General features: G+C 37.7%; 1 protein-coding gene across 2 annotated transcripts; it reads left to right on the top strand.

The window, feature by feature from the left end:
- The first annotated feature begins 462 nt into the window (after nt 1–462).
- Nucleotides 463–7,925, top strand: LOC143400892 (serpin B9-like). Of its 2 annotated transcripts, XM_076857855.1 has the most exons (6): nt 463–630; nt 3,951–4,088; nt 4,689–4,806; nt 6,197–6,339; nt 6,674–6,823; nt 7,524–7,925. In XM_076857855.1, the coding sequence occupies exons 1-6, from the start codon at nt 463–465 to the stop codon at nt 7,923–7,925; spliced, it is 1,119 nt and encodes a 372-aa protein (XP_076713970.1). The 2 variants fall into 2 exon arrangements, with proteins under 2 accessions (XP_076713970.1, XP_076713971.1); XM_076857856.1 differs by lacking the exons at nt 463–630; nt 3,951–4,088; nt 4,689–4,806 and having other exon boundaries at nt 6,319–6,339; nt 6,677–6,823.
- Nucleotides 7,926–21,241: the final 13,316 nt, after the last annotated feature.

The raw sequence follows: 21,241 nt of genomic DNA, 5'->3' as shown, positions 1-21,241 counted from the left end.
TAGGTTTTGTGCCCTTACCCAGTTCCCACTGTGTTTTTCCCAGGGGACTTTGCAGCCTGCCTTTGATTGTCAGTTTCAGAGTACTTTCACTTTCATAATCCTCTAGAAAACATGCTTTGCCCAACTCCACCCCAGGGTCTCCCTTGGTGTTCCAATGGAAACCAGTGGGTGACAGAGGCCAGGCTAGGGGAGCAAGAGCAAGAGGATTAGTGACCTATCTCTGGGCAGGGAGAAGACCCAATCCCCTGCCATGACCCAGGTCATACTGGATTTCTTCCCTGGGGCAGTGACTTGCTGATTGGAAGGCAGGAATTCCCACAGCCAAACAGGCCTGATAAAAGGCCTCTGGGAGTGCAGAGGCCCCAGAGGCACAGCTGTGGATCCTGGTCCTGTGATTCAGAAGTCAGTAGCAGCCCCATTTCATTGTGTTTCTCTGTCTTCTTTGCCCCCAGACCCTGCATCATGGATTCTCTTTCAAAAGCAAATGGCACCTTTGCCATCCAGGTTTTGAAGATGCTGTGTCAAGACAGACCTTCACAAAATGTGTTTTTTTCTCCCCTGAGCATCTCCTCTGCCTTGGCCATGATGCTCCTGGGGGCAAAGGGGAACACCAAAGACCAGATGGCTCAGGTAAGCTTTCCTATCAATGAGAAGGAGGGACTGGTCTGCAAGGTTTGTCTCCTATCCCCTCCTTGAGTTTTTTCGGAACTTTTGAGGAAGGAGGGGTGAGCCTGGACCATTTCATGGAGAGGGTACAGGAAGAAGGGAGGGAGAGAGCTGAGGAGTTTCCTCCAGTGAGATGTTGTGGGGCATGCTTGCAGGGGTTACTGTGTAATCTCTTTTTCATGAATAACATTCCTTGTATTTGTAAATTTTTTCTTACAATGTCTCCCTATATTGGTAGATACATGTGTGCTCTTTTTGAAAGGATCAGTTCTTGAACTAATTGAGCATTTTGTGCTTTTCTCTAAACTCCCAGAATTTTTTCTCACCCTTTTCTAAAATTGTGCATTAGGAGTTTTGTTATATCATTATTTCCTTTGTAACATTAAGATAATTGATTGTGTTTATTTTTTGATCATATTTTTGGTTTGATAATACAACATTCATATTATTTTCTAAATTAAATAATTATTGAGAATCATTCTTTAGAAGAAAAGAAACATTTTTAGTGTTTACCTCATTGAGAATCGTCAAGGTCAGTGTGGAAACTCTCTTCAACTGCTGCTGCTGGCATGAAGGACTTAGGGATGTCTCCCCAGGTACAGCCACTCCACAGCCCCCTCCTTCTGTTTCAGTCTTGTCAGGGAGAGGAGCCTTCCAGTGACACCAATATAAAAATGGACATCCTACTAAAGGCTACGTACGGGGCACCCCTATAATGAAAACAAAATGTGGGTTGTAGAGAGAACCAGAACCATGCAAGGACTCATTCACCTCATCAAGAAGTTCCTTAAACTTGTGGCCTTGGAACAGTTGTTTACTTATGGGAAATAGTCCATTGCTATCCCCCAGATGAGGGATGTTTGGGCAGTGATGGTAAACTGGTCCCACAGTACTGCAAATCTCAGGCCTGGACATGAGCCACAGAGGAAAAACAACTTGCTACTCAAAATGGTGTTTCACAGGGGGAAATGGTTCCAAGAAGTTCTAATGCTTGTTGTGAAAAGAGACTTAACAGATATGAGCTACTTAGCAAATGTCCACTGTGACTCATGTTTATGCATAAGAAAACATCTGTAGAGTGAATAGACTAACAAAAATATGATTATGTTAATACACAAATATTCATAAAAGATTGCCATTACGTTACGCCTGATGCTCCTGCCTGTTAATACTGTTGTTCCAGATCTGCCTCCAAGGTTGAAAAGACTGAAACTACATAAACCTGTATTACCACTTTTCAAAATGATTCCAATTGGTTACTTCTGGAATTGGCATTCTGCCAATTTCTTTCATGGTAAAAATTAATTTAGTAAAAGATCTTTCTTTTGTTTTTAACTTATTCAGGAAACTTCGGTTTGTGTAGGATATAAGATGTTTATATTTTTTTCTGTTGAATTAACTTTTCAAACCCAGTCTCATTGACCTCTTAGCTGAATAACTTATATAGTCCAGTAGAGGGCAATCCAGCTGATACAAAGGTTTGGCAATTTGGTTGTACATCTTTACCAGGTGATTAGCCTTTTCTTGTTATTTTCTGGCTAATATTTACCAAAGCAATCAGGTGTGTTGACCAACTGGAAGACTGAGAAAATAAACGTTGTTAAATTTAATTATTTGGGAAATGGAAGTAATTTTACAAATTCTAGAAAAATTAGTTTTGTAGCTTTCTTCAATACTGTCATTTAAGATTGCGTCCCAAAATTGTGCTGTTCTGTCACTTATTTATACAATGTCAAAAGCTAGTGCTGAGTAATCCGAAAGAGAAAAATAGACAAGATGTTAGTTATTTGATTGATACATAGGAGAGTTATTTCTTTAGTAATTCTTTTTAATAATTAGTTAGTAGGTTAATTTCCATGTTGTTGGTATTTTATTTGTAGTGTTGTTGATTTTATATTTCCATCACTAAAGTCATTGAATATAAATTGTGTCATTTGTGTATTTCAGAGTCAAATGAAACTCTTCTTGTGACATAATATGACACCTTTATTGAAATATAAAGCATCATACAATATACATATATTATCTCTCTGTAGGGTACTGGGTTTATTTTTTAATTAATTTTTAATTTGTTTTCATTATACATGACAGTAGAATGCATTTATTCACTTTGACATAGCATACATAGATGAGATATAATTTCTCATTTTTCTGAGTGTAAATGTTGTAGAATCATATTCGTTATGCAGTCACATATATACATAAAGTAATAATGTCTGTTTTATTCTACTATCTTTCCTATCCCCACATCCAATCCCCTCCCTCCCATCACTTCTCTCTACATAACCTAAGGTAACACTATTCTTCTCTAGCGCCCCCTGCCTCATTGTGAATTAGCATCTTCATATTAGAGAAAACATTCAAACTTTGATTTTTGGGGGATTGGATTGTTTTGCCTATCATGATGTTCTCCAACTCCATCCATTTACTGGAAAATGCCATAATTATCTGAAATGAGAATGGAAACCCCTGCTTTTTTATGAATCCATGAGCGATAAGCTTTTTTTCCATCCTTTCACCTTCAGCTTGTGGATCTTTGTCCATAAGGTGAATCTCTTGAGGACAGTGTATTGTTGGGGCTTGCTTTTTAATCCAATCTGCCAATCTACGTCTTTTCATTGAAGAGTTTAGGCCATTAACATTCAGAATTATTGTTGATGTATGATTTGTGTTCCCTGTCATTTTTACTTATTTCTGGATTTTGATTTGTTTTAGTTTCTCCTTTGGTTGAATGGTCCTTTAGTGCAGGGTACTGTTCAAGAACTGATTTATTCTTATTAATAATATTGCTCATTTTTTACTCTTATTTCCTTTTAAATATTATGATGATGATTGCATTCCTGTCCAAATTTTTGTTTGGATTTTTAATTTTTTGAACTGCATCTTCTTTGTAAATAAATAGAGGCAAGTTATTTTAATGTTTGAACTGCATTACTTTGTACATAAATAGAGGCAAGTTATTCTCTAATTCTGACAAATTTATGGTGTCCATGGGATGCAGTATTTAACAATAGTCCCTTTTCTGAACCTCTCTTGCCCCTTTCATTTTTTTCTATTGTTCATCTATAAACTATGCAGAGAGCTCTGTGTCATGCAAAACCCATATCTTTTTTACTCAGCAGTTTCCTGGCCCCTCTCTCCACCTATCCCACCAGTGTCACTTCTCAATGTCAATCAACTTCCTCTCAAAGGATAAATTTATGCAGTATTTGAGAAAAAAAACTTGCAAATTCTTGTGGAGATCAAGAGCAAAACTGAGAGAATTTTGTTGCATTCCTTCTTAGGCACTGTCTTTGAACACAGAGGAAGACATCCATGAGGGCTTCCAGATGCTTCTCAACCAAGTGCACAACCCTGGGTCAAAGTACTTGCTTACAACAGCAAACAGGCTCTTTGGAGAGAAAAACTGTGATTTTTTCTCAGTAAGTTGAATCAGCAGAACAACAATAGTTTTATTTAAAATACCTAGTGATATACAACCCAGAAAAGAGACTCTAGAGACCAGGAAGTATGGCATATTTGGGAGGCTGTGGCAAGAGGATGGAGAGTTAGAGACTAGCTTGGACAACCTAGTGACGCCCTTGTCTCAAGAACAAAATGAACTGCCTTGGGACATAGCTCAGTGGTACAGCATTTGCCTATCATGCTCAAGGACCTGAGCTCAATCCCCAATACTAAAAAAAAAAAAAAAAAAAAAAAAAAAAATGAACAAAAACAAAAACAAAAGAACAATATTTGAGAGAACTTGAGAAACTCACAGTAAACTATTTTTAGTAAAAACTCAATTCTACAATCATAACATATTATTTCAACTTAGGCAATGTCTCAAATTCATTTATTAACTCTGATTTTTCAGGGCTCAGAAAATATCTCTTACAAACTAAAATGTTTCACCATCAAGTACTTAAGATTTCATCATGTTTTTAACTTTAAGAAAAGCCTAAAGCTAGCATTCAGAATGCTTTGAAGCTCACTGTCATTTTATTGAGCAACCTGGCCACCTGAACTATTTCTCTCCAAAGACATTTAAGGAGTCCTGTCTTCAGTTCTACCACTCGGAGATGGAGCTGCTGTCCTTTATCAAAGATTCAGAGAAGTCCAGGGAGCATATAAATGCTTGGGTCTCAAAAGAAACGAAAGGTCAGAATTATAAGTTATTTCATTCTCTTCCCACCCCACATCTGTTCTCCTCTCTTCTCTCCTCTACCTCTCCTTATCACTGCTAATGTCACCGGTGTTGCAGAACCATCAGAGCAAGGTTGCCTGGCTGAGCCTCTTGGTGCCTGTGAACCTTAGGTCTCACAGAAGATTTGATCAATGCTCAGGTTTTCAAAACCAGACAATTAATGCTGTCTGTTGTTCCAGGGCCAGAGTGGCTGATGCAAGTATAAAAAGAAACTCATAAGCCAGATTTCCCATATAATATTTTACATGTCACTGACCTGTATTGTTCACACAGCAAGTGATTGTCATCTATAGGAACAGATCAATGGCCAGATCTTCCCAAGTCATGCCCTTGGCCCTCTTCTTCCTGGGGTCAGTTTGGACTTCACTTCTGCCACTTTTACATGTTAAGATGACTTCTCCTACTTCTTTTTTTTTTATCTCTCATTTAAGTGCCCTTCATAAGACTTGAGAAGCCTAGATTTGATTAGTCAACTACAGAGCCTCTCTGAGAACTGATCCATTCCACAGATTGAAAACACCCTGCTTGTGAGGTTAAAACAAACTCATTTCTGTTTTAGAGTGTGACAAGTTCTAACCTTGGTTCTCAAGATCAATAATGGTTTGATGTTTGAACCATCCAGGCACTTACACACCACTCGGAATGTCACTATTTCAGCTAACAAATGAGATAGTAAAAAATAGAGGTAGTACATTCCACTATTTCTTCTTCAAATCTTTTCTTCTTGTGCCCTCTAGAGGCAGCAAATTAGCAGGGATGCTCTTAGTTCCTTGGAACTATACCACTTGATATACAGGGAAAGAAGGACATACCTTCACCTACCCAAATCATGATCTGTTCCAGGGATTCCAGGCACCAGGAGGGTGCAATCATAATATCTCTTGTGTAGTCTCCAGAAACTCCTCCTATGTCCCTGCTCTGGAGCTATTCAATTCCGGCTGCCTTTGGAATGTTGCCAGGTAGCTGTACAATGTTAGAACTGGACCTGACCACAGGGCCTTAGACTTGACACTGCTCTTACCCACAGCAGGTAATGTCAGCTCCTATCCAGTACCTATCTCCTTTGCTGCTTGTCTTCTTCTCCAACCTGATGTCAAATTTCTGCTTTGTACCAACCTGCTTTCCTACAGTGACTTAGAAGTCTTTCACCATCATCAACTTGGTAGCTATTCCAGTGTCTGTCATCATGAATACCACTCATAGCTGGGATTTTTTTACTTTTATACCTATCATCCAAACTCAGCACATTTGAAAACAGAATGTTTGGATCTCCAAGACATTGTGTCATGAATTCATCACATATTCAGAAGAACCAACTGATAGAGTTTGTGCTTGTCTTGAAAGGTAAAATTCCAGAGATGCTGCCAGTGAACTCGATTGATGAGCTGGTCAGGCTGGTTCTTGTCAATGCCATCTACTTCCAAGGAATGTGGGACAAGCCATTTGACAAATCATGCACAGAAGAAATGGCTTTCAAAGTAAACCAGGTAGGGAGAGACTTTAAAAAATTATGCTATTCTGATGAAAAAAATTGAATAGAAAACTCAAATTTGTAAAGGTATATGTGGTTAATCATAATTTCAAACTTATCATCTCTTTTAATGAATTATAAACTCATTGAAAAAATGATGCAAATAAATAATACTTGCTGTCTATTATGTTTTACATCCTATTAGCACTCTAACTGCCTCTGATGAACTCTCATATATAAGTTGCTTACATAGAAAGCAAAAAGAAGATATATATATATATATATATATATCTTTTTTGCCCCTTTTCATACTGTTATAAATATTATGCTCATGTAGTCGTTCTTCTCAGGAGGAGAAAAGGACAGTGCAGATGATGTGGCAGGAAGACAATTTTAACTTCATCTACATCAGTGAGTTCCAGACAAAGTTGGTGGAGCTGCCCTACGCTGGCAAGACACTGAGCATGATCATCCTGCTCCCAGATGAGGACCTTAGTGTGGTGAGTCAGGAGGGGCTGCACTCCTTTGAACTCAGAATTTCAGTGGGAAGAATTGGGTACACCCTGTGCCTTTCTTTCACAATATCTCCAACCCAAAGCCCAAATGGCCCAGCCCTGTCCTCCTTGCTTCCTTGTGATATGATCCCTATTGCAAGAGAGTCAACAGTCCTCTCAATGGTGGCAGTGCACTATGATGACCTAAAGGGTCTCTGTGAGCAGAGCAGCTCCCATAGGCTTTCCCTCTCTTCACGTCCCTAACTGTGAGGATGAGTTTCCACAAACAGTGTCTCATTCCACCTTAGGCAAATGTCCCTCTCCTGGAGAGACTCACAATGAGAGTCCTTCCTTTCCCAGTCTCTTTTGCTTGCTAGCAATGGTTCATTGTGTTAAAACTAAGCCTCCTTCAAACCAATAAATACCATTAGAAAAGCACCACTGACTCATCTAGAGGCTTTTCACAAATAAACATGGTTTGCTAGTGGATGGATAAGGAGGGGCAGCCACAGTCTTCCTGCAGGGAAATCACATATGGGATTGCACGTGGGGTGGTGGACAAGTCAGAGCTCTCACAAGCTTCTGGACAGCTGAAGGAGCTACCCATCCTGTGTGGGCAGCCAACATAGAATGTTCAAGGAAATGTCTGTGTGTCCTTAGATACGTGCCATAGTCTGAATATGAACCTGTGATTCTGGTCTTTCAGGTGGAAAATAACCTTACTTTTGAGAAATTCATAGCCTGGACCAAGGCAGCCTCTTTGCAGAATATTGGAATAGAAGTTCTCCTTTCGAGATTTAAACTGCAGGAGGATTACGACATGCAGTCTGTGCTTCAGCGTTTGGGAATGGTTGATGCCTTCCAACATGGCCAGGCTGATTTCTCTGGAATGTCAACTGAGACAGACCTGTGTCTATCCAAAGTTGTGCACAAGAGTGTCGTGGAGGTGAATGAAGAAGGCACTGAGGCTGCAGCAGCTGACATAGATGAAGTGTTTGACTGCACATCATGGTCACCAAAGTTCTGTGCTGACCACCCCTTCCTTTTCTTCATCAGGCATAACAGAACCAACACTCTTTTGTTCTGTGGCAGGTTCTCATGTCCCTAAGGGTTGTAATTCCCCTCCATGGAGAATTTCCATCTTTCCATGTCCCCCAATTCCCTTTACAGTTCACAAGGATGGGCCTTTAGGTGAACACCAAGTAGAAAAATGAGGGCAGAGTCTTAAGCCTTCTAAACAACTTGCAAGTGTGATCTCATGATGCACCACACTGAGCTGTCCCCATACTGCCCACTGATTTGTACCACAGAACTAGGTCATAGCCAATTGGCTATCCTGATTCCCTGTTGTATTTGGATGTGTTCTGTATAGAGGGCATATGATAGCTTGCAAACTTTCCCTTAGATGGCCCCAAACACATTTCCCACTCATTCCACATGCAATTCCTGCTTTCCTGGAACTTCAAACTTGTCACACAGCTGCCGTAGCCTGAAAGCCTCAATAATATTAAATGCTGGTATATACTGTAACTACCATTCTAGTTTAAAGAGAAAACAAATTTTAGTCTGGAGATATGTCTCAGTTGTTCAGCAATTGTCTAGCACATGTGAGGCATTGTGTTAGACCCTCAACACCACATAAAAATAAAATAAATAAAACAAAAATATTATGTCCATCTATAACTAAAAGAAAAAACCTTTAATGCATATTTTAATTTGGTCTCTCATTACCATTCACCATTCACCATTTATGTTCTGCATTGCAATAGATAATAGGAACACAAGGAGACAGAGTCATGGTCCTTTGACACCTGCTCTTTAATGTGTGTTCCCAATTTATACAGTGTTTATGACAACCAGATTGCACAGTTGAATAGCTTTGAACTACCATGTAGCCCCCTTGCAGCTAGGACACCTTGCCTGGTGGTGTTGCATTTCTCTACCTCCAACCCAAACAGTTAAATGCCATTAGTCCTTTAAAGTTCTGTTCAAATGTCATCTTCTTCAAGACATTTTCCCATTTTTCATAATCAGATGTAAATCTTTGAACTTTCACAATAACTGCCAATGATAGTTGCATTGCTTATTTATTAATCATTTTTATTATTTGTCTTTTGATTAGGCCTTAAAATCTTTACAATTTGTGATTATATTCTACATGCTATAGTGCAGTAATAAATAATTTGATCATATATAATCTCTGTAGTATGTATGCAACCAAATACAGAATAGTAACTTTGCCCATTGCTAATAAAACAAAGAGACTGCATATAGATAGAAACAAGTCAGTCATTAGCTTCACAATTTGCCTAGAAATGATCTATAAATGCATTTTCCACTGACTACTTACCATAAAATGTAAAGAGGGAGTTAAAAAAAATTTCTTTGTTGGTTCCTATCACATGAAAGATGTTATATTCTATTTTAGCAGGGCCAGTATATGGAAAATAAGGAAATTAAATGTTATTACAAAAATGAAGGAGTTATGAGATTCTGTATAAAGAGGGTACTAAATGAGAATAATATATATGTAAAGAATCCAAAACAAAAAAGCAGTTGTTTTTAAAGTGCTCTAGGTGCATTGTAAGCATATAGGGTTTTATTCCCATGTGTATTTTTAAACAATGGAAGTGTCAAAAATTAGGGTCAACTGTGTTAGACTAAATGACTTTATTTTATAGGCTGCATGGAATACAACTGTATTATACTTATCATAGAGAAGCATAGTTTGCATCATATTATGGCAGGTTATACTCAATGAAAACCTTCCAGAGTCCTTTTATTTTAGAATATCCTGTAAACAACTAGAGCATCAGAGCATGATTGTACAACACTACATGTTCCCTTGAATAAAACTGAAAAAAAAATTTGAATAATAATTTTAAAAAGGAAAAGAAAATGTAGAAAGGTACTTAGAGCTCTTACTTTCTAAGTACAGAATCCCCTACCCAATTCAAGGCATCTTAATCTCCATCAAGTACAACAACAACAAAATAAGTTTTGTAGTGCTGTTAAATCTATCATTATAAATACAACTGGTGCAAATTGGTCAAATGGAGTCAACAGACACATAAGCATTTGAGGAACATTCCATATCCAAATGACAATAGTCATATGAACAAATGACCCTGGCTTGATTCAGTTTCTTGTGAATATAATTTTTATTCAACTCTCATTTTGTAAGTCAATAAGTATATATTACCATATTATTCTCTCATAAGTAGAATTCATTGTAAGTAGACATATCAGAAATTAGATAATTTAAATAAGTTGGTAAGATAAAATTCAGAATGTCTAAAATTAGCCAGGAACAGTGGCTCACACCTGTAATCCCAGTAGCTCCAGAAAATGAGGCAGGAGGTTTTGAGTTCAAAATCAGCCATAGCAAAATCAAGACACTAAGCAACTTAGGGAGATGCTGTCTCAAATAAGAAAGTAGGGCTGGAGATGTGGCTCAGTGGCCAAGTGTCATTGAGTTTACTCCCTGGTACCCCTCTCCAATAAATAAATAAGTTAATAAAATGTCTAAAATTGTTAACATTTTTTTCCCAGATTGCTGGCCATTCAGGATTATATTTATCTCTGTTAGGTGTTTAAGATGCAATGTCCATTGCTTTCTCTTTTAAATATAAACTTTTAGGTTTGACAAAGAAATAATTTGTTAACTATGCTGGTCTGATATCTTGGTTTTCTTACTGAGACCTTGTCTCTAAATAAAATTAAAAAGGGCTGGGATGTGTGGTTAGTGGTTAAGTGTCCCTAATTCCAATAAAAATGGCTTTTAAGAGTTAATGTTTGGATTAACATCTGCAATTTTATGCAGAAAGAAAGACAAAGGGAGAAAGACCTTAAGCCTTAACATGCATTTTGATGAAAATATTGAAAAATGTGGTATTGTATCTTATTAAAAAGTACGAATTTCTCTAAATTTTAAATATTTATATGGTTTGTTTCAACCTGTAAATTTAAATTTAAGAGAGGAAAAAAAGGCAGAACAAACCTTTTCTCTTATTTCAAGCAAAATGTTGAGGGGAAAAATACAAAGAAAGTTAAAAGGATGAGGATATATGTTTTAGAAAGTGTTTATTAATGAGGAAAGATTTTTGTATATAAGTTATGATGTTTGCCTTAAAGTAAAATGACTGGATTGTTTCAAAATCGGAAGAGAAATAAACAAAAAGCTCAAAAGCTAAAGGTTTAAACAAGTTGCAGAGAGTCTAAGCAGGTTGCAGGTTTGTGAAGGACAAATGTCCTAAAGGGAAATGTATGTGTAATTATGCTGACTATAATTAAGAGGAATTATTTGCAGTGTTTTCAAAAATGATAATTTAATCCTCTGGATATAAAAACAAAATCTAGGTTTCTATGTGGCTTTTTTTGTTTGTTTGTTTGTTTCATTTTGTTTTGTTCTTTTACCAGGGTTTTTGATCTCAGGTGCACTTAAGCACTGAGCCACATGCCCAGCCCATATTAAACTTCATATTATATAAAGAAATCAAAAAAACTTAACACCAAAAAAACAAACAACCCCATCAACAAATCATCTAAGGAACTGAACAGACATTTCACAGAAGAAATATAATTGATCAGCAAATATATGCAAAAATGTTAAAGATTTCTAGCAATTAGAGAAATGAAAATCAAAACTATTCTAAGATTTCATCTCATTCCAGTCAGAATGGTAATTATGAAGGACACAAGCAACAATAAATGTTGGCAAGGATGTGGAGGAAAAGGTACACATTGCTTATGGGACTGCAAATTGGTGCATCCATTGTGGAAAGCCAAATAGATATTCCTCAGAAAACTTAGAATGCAAACATTATTTGACCCAGCAATTGTACTCCTCAGTTTATACCTAAAACGCTTAAAATCAGCATACTACAGTGATGCAGCCACATCAATGTTTATAGCAGCTCAATTCTTATTAGCTAAATTATGGAATGAACCTAGGTGCCCTTCAACAGATTAATGGATAAAGAAAGTGTGGTATATACACACAATTGAATATTTGCCTTAAAGAAGAATGAAATCATGGCATCTGTGGGTAAATGGATGGAACAGGAGAATATGCTAAATAAATAAGCCAATACCCCAAAGCTAAAGGCTGAATGTTTTCTCTAACATGTGGATGCTAATTCACAATGGGGGAAGGGGATGGGGAAAGAATAGAGAAACTTCAGATTAGGCAGATGGCAGTGAAAGGACGGGGAGGGGTATGGGGGAAGGAAGGATAGCAGAATGAATCAGACACTAAAAATCTATGTGCATATATGAGTACACAACCAGTGTGATCCTACATCATGTACCACCAGAAGAATGAGAAGTTATACTCAATTTATGTATAATGTGTCAAAATGCATTCTACTGTCATGTATAATCAATTAGAAGAAATTTTTTTTAAAAAAAGATAGAAAGCAACCTGATCAGATTAAAATTCTAAAATCAACTGTGACCAAAATGTGGGGTTGAATACGATATTATCATATGCCAACAGCAAAAATGGGATATTTCATGATGGGGTGAGAATGGGTAGTGGTTGAGACACCTGGGAATCTGCAGACATGGCAGTCAAAGGGTCACACAGGTGTCTAGCTTGTGGGTAAAGTGTCATTTGTGCGACAGTAATTGAGAAGAGATAAGGTATGGTTGGGAGCTTTCTGACCAGGGAGTTGACCTGTCACTCTCTCCCCTTATACTCTGCTAGGACATTCATGAAATAATTTTGAGTTTTCTGAAAGAAGAAAACTCACAAGCAGTGTGATGAGAATAATTCTGGGAACTGTAAGAACTTATAGAGGCCACAATTACATAAATGCAGGCTGCCAACTGTCCTAGGTGTTAGCTTTTCTTAATCCATAAAAGAATGATCCTTTCAGGTACATAGAGAATATTTCACAGTGATCATAATGTAGTTGATGTCATGGGCCTCAACAATTCCCAGCTGGGCAATGCTATTTATTACCAAGAGATGTAGGCTCAAGCAATCTCTAGGGCACATTGCTATGCTCTGTAATTTAGGTCTAGTCCTTAATCTTTTACAAAAAAAAAAAAAAATAATAAACTCTTACACATTGTAATTGAAAGGTTGATATTTTATGTCAGAGAAACAATTCACTAATAACAGCCATGCTCAATACTATCTCCTGGGAGAACTCTCCTGATAACAAGGGTTATTATAGCACTTTTCATGGTATGCTTCATATTTTAGTTAAATTACCAGGATCCAAAAAAATACAAAGATGAATATGAAGTGGATCTGTCCTCAAGGAGCTATGGTCAGCCTCTGCAAATTTCAAACAGGAACACCAATGGTAACTCAAAGAAGTATGTTATAAGTGTTAAAGGAGGTGCCAGATAAAGCAACTAAGGGTCAAGAAAGTGAATGAGCATTTTTTCATGTATTTGAATGATTGATTGTATATCCTTCTCTGAGAAGTGTCTCTTCAGACCTTTGGCCCATTTGTCGATTGGGTTATTTGTTTTCTTATTGTTTAATTTTTTGAGTTCTTTGTATATTCTGGATATTAGGGCTCTATCTGAAATGTGAGGGGTAAAAATTTGTTCCCAGGATGTAGGCTCCCTATTTATCTCTCTTATTGTTTCTCTTGCTGAGAAAAAAACTTTTTAGTTTGAGTATGTCCCATTTGTTGATTCTTGATTTTAACTCTAGTGCTTAGGTGTCCTAAAAGGAATTTGGAGCCCGACCCCACAAGATGGAGATTAGAGCCAACTTTTTCTTCTATTAGACGCAGAGTTTCTGGATTGATTCCTAGCTCCTTGATCCATTTTGAGTTAAGTTTTGTGCATGGTGAGAGAAAGGGATTCAATTTCATTTTGTTGCATATGTATTTCCAGTTCTCCCAGCATCATTTGTTGAAGATGCTCTCCTTTCTCCGTTGCATGCTTTTAGCACCTTAGTCTAATATAAAGTAGTTGTAATTTTGTAGAATGGTCTCTGTGTCCTCTATTCTGTACCATTGGTCCACCCGCCTGTTTTGGTACCAGTACCATGCTGTTTTTGTTACTATTGCTCTGTAGTATAATTTAAAATCTGGTATCACTATACCGCCTGTTTCACTCTTCCTACTTAGAATTGCTTTTGCTATTCTGGGTCTTTTATTTTTTTCAGATGAATTTCATGATTGCTTTTTCTATTTCTACAAGAAATGCCATTGGGATTTTGATTGGCATTGCATTAAACCTATAGAGTACTTTTGTTAATATCATCATTTTAATGATGTTAGTTCTGCCTATCCATGAACAGCATATATCTTTCCATCTTCTAAGGTCTTCTTCTATTTCTCTCTTTAGGGTTCTGTAGTTTTCATTGTATAGGTCTTTCACCTCTTTTGTTAGGTTGATTCCCAAGTATTTTATTTGTTTATTTATTTATTTGAGGATATTGTGAATTGGGTGGTTGTCCTCATTTCCATTTCAGAAGATTTGTCACTGATATACAGGAATGGTTTTGATTTATGCGTGTTGATTTTATATACTGCCACTTTGCTGAATTCATTTATTAGCTCTAGAAGTTTCTTGGTAGAACCTTTTGGGTCTGCTAGGTATAGGATCATGTCATCTGCAAATAGTGAAAATTTAAGTTCTTCTTTTCCTACCTTTATGCCTTTAATTTCTTTCATCTGTCTAATTGCTCTGGCCAGTGTTTCAAGCATTATGTTCAATAGAAGTGGTGAGAGAGGGCATCCCTGTCTTGTTCCAGATTTTAGAGGGAATGCCTTCAATTTTTCTCCATTTAGAATTATGCTAGCCTGAGGCTTTGCATAGATAGCTTTTACAATGTTGAGGTAAGTTCCTGTTATCCCTAGTTTTTCTAATGTTTTGAACATAAAGGGATGCTGTATTTTGTCAAATGCTTTTTCTGCGTCTATCGAGATGATCATATGGTTCTTATCTTTAAGTCTATTGATGTGGTCAATAACATTTATTGATTTCTGTATATTGAACCAGCCTTGCATGCTCACCATCTCTAGCAATCAGAGAAATGCAAATTAAAACCACTCTAAGATAAAACTCACTCCAGTAAGAATGGCAGTCATTTTGAAGTCAAACAACAAGTGCTGGCAAGGATGTGGGGAAAAGGGTTCACTTGTACATTTCTGGTGGAACTGCAAATTAGTGTGGCCAATTTGGAAAGCAGTATGTAGATTCCTTGGAAAGCTGGAAATGGAACCACCATTTGACCCACCTATTCCCCTTCTTGGACTACTCCCAAAAGGCCTAAAAAGAGCATACTACAGGGATAAAGCTATATCAATGTTCATAGCAGCACAATTCACAATAGCTAGACTGTGGAACCAACCTAGATGCCCTTCAATAGATGAATGGATAAAAGAAAATGTGGCATTTATATACAATGGAATATTACTCAGCACTAAAAAAATAACAAAATCATGGCATTTGCAGGGAAATGGATGGCATTAGAGTATCCATTAGAAATGGATGGCGTTATGCTAAGTGAAGTTAGACAATCCCTAAAAAACAAATGCCAAATGTCTTCTTTGATATAAGGGGGGGGGGGGCGACTCAAAACAGAGCAGGGAGGAAGAGCATGAGAAGAAGATTACCATTAAAAGGGAGGAGAGGTGGGAGGGAATGGGAGAGAGAAGGGGAATTGCATGGAAGATGGAAGGAAACCCTCATTGTTATACAAAAATACATATGAGGATGTGAGGGGGAAGGGAAAAAGAGAGAGAAATGAGTTACAGTAGATGGGGTAGAAAGAGATGATGGGAGGGGAGGGGAGGAGATGGGGGATAGGAAGAGGATAGGAAGAGCAGCAGATTACAACAGACATTAGTATGGCAGTATTATAAACATGGCTGTATAACCAATGTGATCCTGCAACCTGTACACATGGGAAAAATAAGAATTCATACCCCATTTGAATCAAATATATGATATATGATATGTCAAGATCAATGTAATGTTTTGAGCAACTAATAAAAAAAGAATGTGAATGAGAATAAATCTCAATAAGGTCAAGATGCAAATGGAGTAGGTCTTTGATAGGGGACTTACAGGGTCAGCAGGGTATCAGGAGATACACATGGTAGAAACAATCAGTCTAGGGAGAAAAAGAGGTGTCAGCAGTTCTGCTTCACTAGAAAAGGTTTTCTAAGTCACAGCACAATTAACATTTTGGGTCACATCACCTTTTGTTATAGTCAGAGTCTAACATTTTAAGGATTTGTAGCAAAATCCTGACCTCCACCCAAGAGATGTCAGTGGCACATCTGTCGCCAATTATGACAACCAAGAATGTGTCCAGAAACTACCAAGTGTCCCCTAGGATGTGGGGGCAAAATCATCTTGGACAAGAACTACTGATACAGAATATATGCAAGCACATAGACACATACATACAAGGATACACCCATATACACATGCATAAATATATGTGTGCTTCAGGAAAACCCAGTCCTGGTGTTATGACAACAGGTTACCAAAGGTGGAAGATGCCATGAAAACAAAGAGGCAGACAGATCCAGGGTTTCGCTAAAGGCAATTTACTAAGGATTCATGGACAGAAGCATGTTTAGGGCAGAAACTGTGCAGGGGAATACCTGCACCCCAAGGCAGGAAGAAGGGGGAATGCTAAGCTAGACAAAGGGGGGCCATGACCACTGGAATGCACCTGAATTTTCACAAAAATTATTAAAATACCCAATATCATTTTAATAAATAATCCAGGCATCAGAGGCCAGCACCATATGCTCAGCTACCTTAATGATGTGGTTTTTTCTATAGGGTCTGGGATGCATGCTAGGTCACCTGATAGCAAAATGGTGGTTATAACCAAGGTGAATATAGTCAAGTGAAGCTAGATCCTTATACCACACACACACACACACACACACACACACACACACACACATACACACACACATAAATTGCAAAACTGTATAGCTGAGGTGAGTTATAGTGAGTGGGCCTCACCCTACCTAGATGGTGTCAATGGAATGGTAAAGAAAGAGTGAGCCAGAGGGATTTTAAGAGAAACTTTGTTGAATGCATTACCATTTAAGATATTAAACATATTTAATGTATAAAATTGGCTGAGTTTTGAGACATTTTTATACTCAAGAAATCAATGTTACTGTCAAGATAGTGAAAAGATCCACAAGTCCCCCAAATTTCTTCATTTCCCTTTATAATCCCTCCATCCTTCTCTGGAACCCAATCCTCAAGCAGTCATTGATCTTTCTGTCACTGCAGATTGGTTTGCAATTATTGGAATTTTATATAATTAAATCATACAATATTATTCTTTTGGGGGGGCTGGCTTCTTTAACTCAGCCATATGCTATCATTTGAATGTCTCTTCCAACATTCATATTAATTTATTTTCTTTTGGGCTATTGGGGTTGAACCCAGGAGTACTTTATCACTGAGCCATATCTCAGCCCTTGTAGTTTTTATTTTGAAACAGGATCCCACTAAGTTGCTTAGAACCTCATTAAGCTACTTAAGTCCTTGCTAAATTGGTGAAACTGCCTTGAATTTGGGATCCACTTGCCTCAGCCTTTGAGCTGCTGGGATTACAAACCTGTGGCAAAACCCTGCTGTCATATTGTAATTGAACTACATTTGTAACAGTGTAAGACGTGGGGACTTTAAGAGGCCATGGCTATACTCTCATGAAGGGATAAATGCTATCACTGTGGGAGCAGGCTCCTGATAAAAGGGTAAATTTAGGATCCTTCCTGTCCTTGTGCTCACTTACCTTTAGTCATATTATGATGCAGCACAAAGGCCCTCACCAGAAGCCAGCACCATGCTCTTGGACCTCCCACTCCCAGAACTGTGAGCCAAGTAGACTGGTATTGTTTAGCAATTACCCATTGTGTTTTGCAATGATATAGTGACAGAAAAATGGACTAAGATCTGCAATTCGACCAGCATGCCAGCTTCATAAAAGAGGTTTGAAGCATAAAAATTAGTGAGTTTTAAAATTAAAGAGACATAATTCTCGTTATCTTTAATGCCCAGCTCCAGAGACAGCTTATCCTAGCTCCCGCATCCAGCCACCTAATTCGGTGGGGAGGTTAACACAAGAGGCGTGCGCGAGAGAGAGACAGAGACAGAGAGACAGAGACAGAGAGAGAGAGAGAGAGAGAGAGAGAGAGAGAACACGCCAGGGAGTGAGCTTTTATTGGGGAACAAAAACTTCAAGGGAAAATTCCATCCAATGAAGGTCGAGGGGGGCAGCATTCCAAGGTCAGGGTCAGTGATTGGTCTTCAGGTCAGTGGCCAGGCACCCCTCCACACAGACAAACCCTTGCACCTAGGACAGGGTGAGGAAGGCTCTGGCACAGTTGTGTCTAAGCGCCTCTCACCCAACCAGGGAGGTAATTCAAATCACGTGCGAGAATGGCGTCCCAAACTAAGATAGTTTAATTTGAGGCTTATCTTTGTTATTGAGTGTATCAATAATCAACTATTTATTTTTTGTTGAGTATTATTGTGCCACATGGTTATATCAGTTTCTTTATTCCTTCATCTGCTGATTGACATTCACTCACCAAGGCAGGAGGGAGACTTGATCAATTCTGTTCAGTTTTTTGCTATACAGGTAAAACTTAGAAACTATTCTCTACAAATCTTTGGGTAGGCATATGCTCTTCTTTGTAGTACAAAGCTTAAAGTTAAATGGCTGGGTTTTATGTCAGGTGATTTTTTTTATCATTTTAGGAAATTGTTTTCCAAAATAGTTAGTGTGCTAATTCACATTTCCACCAGCTGTATGGACAATCTTTTTCATTTTAATCATTGGTTTCAATGACTAATGATGTTGAACATTTTTTAGTGTGATTGTCTTTTTCCTTGTTGTAGGGCCTGTTCACATCTTTCTGCCCACTTCACAAATTTGGGGTGTTTTTTCCTACTATGTAATATGTTTTATACACTAGGAAAAATATTCCCTTTCAAACATATATCTTACAAGTATTTTCCCCTTGCCTATGGCTTGGTTTTGAAAAGAAAAGAGGGGTTTTTTTGTTTTGATTTGTTTTAATAAAACCCAATATATTGTGCTTTTATTTTATAATTTGATCCTTTCATTTGTCATGCTATGTTAAAAATCTCTTTGATAAATTCAATGTTACTCACATTTTTTTCTTGTATTTTATTTTGAAAACCATGCAATTTTTTTAGCTTCTTCTTTTATTTCTTTCTTTTTGGTGCTGGGGATTGAACAAAGGGCCTTTTTCATGAGGTGAGCACTCTACCAACTGAACAATATTCGCAGCCCCCTGGATCTCTGCTTTCTTTTGTAGTAAATTTTTGATATTAAAATTACATAAAGGGAATAAACATTGAGATTCCCATTTTTGCATATTTGTGTCCAATTGTTCCATAGCTACCTGTTGAAGAGTTTATAGATTGTACTTTCCCCATAGATTTGCCTTAGCACATTTATTTTCAAATAATTCATTATATATGTGTGGGTCTATATCTGGGCTCTCTGTTCTCTTCCACATGTCTATAAGATATACACATATTTGTAGATATCTATATATCTCCTTAATTTTAGTACCATGCTCTTGATTACTGAAGCTTTTTTATGACTTAAAATCAGGTAGTTTCAATTGTTGAGAGCCACAGCCGAGTCGGAATGGCCCCTGGCATTTTTGCCAGAAGTAGTGGTTGAGAGGTGACGCCAGTAAGCCATTAAGATGATGACTTTTGAGTTCTTGCGGAGTTCCCGTTGAGTTCTGGTTGAGCTCTCGTGGGGATTCCTGGGGAGTTCCTGTTGGTTGGTGAAGTTCCTGTGGGGAGATTTCCAGTTGGTGTGTGGTGGTTCCTGGAGGAGCCGCGTGGGTGGCATTCGGGAGAGTTCCCGGGAGTGTGCTGGTGGAGTTTGGAAATAAAGTTTGTTCGTGCTTGAGTGGCTCATGATTTGTGCCCAGCCAGTCTGTGGCATTCAACCTTTCAAATGTTTACTTATTTTCTAAGTTGCTCAAGTAGAATTATCCTAGGTCCTTTGCAATTCCATGTATTTTAGAATGAGTTTCCACATTTCTATAAAAAGGCTCCTGAGATTTTGATTGGAATTGCATTCATGAACAGATTAATTTAGGGAGAATTGACACACTAACAATATTGAATCTTCAAATCAATGAGTACATTCTCATCTTTTGTTTTACACCCTTTCTCTGAGCACTGATGGTAGTTTTCAGTGTACAGGTCTTACATATATTTCAAAAAATTTATTTCTAAGTATTTCACACTAATTCTAGTGAAAGTGATTTTTTAAAAAGTATTCTCAGTTTCTGATTACTCATTATGCATATATAGATATATAATTGATGTTTATGCATACTATCGCCTTAACTGAAATTTTATTAAATATTAGTTTCAGTAGCTTCTTGAATATTTATTGGAATTTTCTACATGTATGGTCATGTTGTGCATGAAAAAAGGCAATTTTAGTTTTTGCTGCACAATTGGATGCCCTTAATTTCTTTTTCTTGCTTCATTGAATTGGTTAAATCTTACTCTACAATACTGAAAAGGAGTTATGAGAACAGAAATCCTTGCTTTGGTCTTGTTTATAGAGTAAAACTATTCAGCCTTTCACCATTAAATATGTTAGCTGTAGGATTTTTGTTGTCTTTTCCTTTGTTTTTTTTTTTGGTAGATGTCCTTTATTAGGGTGAGGAGGTTATCAACTTTTTCTAGTTTGCTGAGGGTTTTGTATTAGTAAAAAATCAATGTCCAATTTTTTAATGTTTTTCTGCATCTATTGAGATCATCATATTGAGATAACCATGAACATAGTATTTTCATGCTAGAATTAAGTTGTGTTATAAATTGTGCTTAGCATGATGGCACATGCCTATGACTCCAGCTCCCCAGGAGACTGAGGCAGGAGGATCACAAGTTAAAGGCCAGTTTGGGCAACTTAGCAAGAACTTACCTGAATATAAAATAAAAACTGCTTAATGGTAAAACAATATTAATGAGGCCCTAGATTTAATTCTTAATATCACAGCATATAAGGAGAACAAACACTTTCTATCTCACTGAATCCCTACTTTGTTTAAGGCAGGGACTCAGAATACCGACTTACAGGACTTTCCTCCCCTAAAATCCCAGCCTATCATTCTGCCTTTACTTTCTAGAAGTAGGAAAGCCCAGAGTTCTAACTTCTGTGCTCTGCCCCAGCCCCCATGGTGTTTCCCCAGCCAATGCCCCAAGGCACTCTGAAGACTGCCTATGGTTGTAAGTTTCAGAGCACTTTTCAGTTTCCAAATCTTTGTACAGACCATGTGGTACCCAAATAAGAGTGGCCAAACCTGAATCTGGCATGGTGTTCCAGTTATACTGGTCATTGGTGATAATGACCCATCCCTGGGCAGAGAGGAGACCCTTTTCTTGCCTTGACCCAGGTCACACTGA

The sequence above is a fragment of the Callospermophilus lateralis genome, chromosome 6, assembly GCF_048772815.1.
Source record: "Callospermophilus lateralis isolate mCalLat2 chromosome 6, mCalLat2.hap1, whole genome shotgun sequence".
NCBI lineage: Eukaryota > Metazoa > Chordata > Mammalia > Rodentia > Sciuridae > Callospermophilus > Callospermophilus lateralis.
This window is presented reverse-complemented; position numbering and strand designations above follow the sequence as displayed.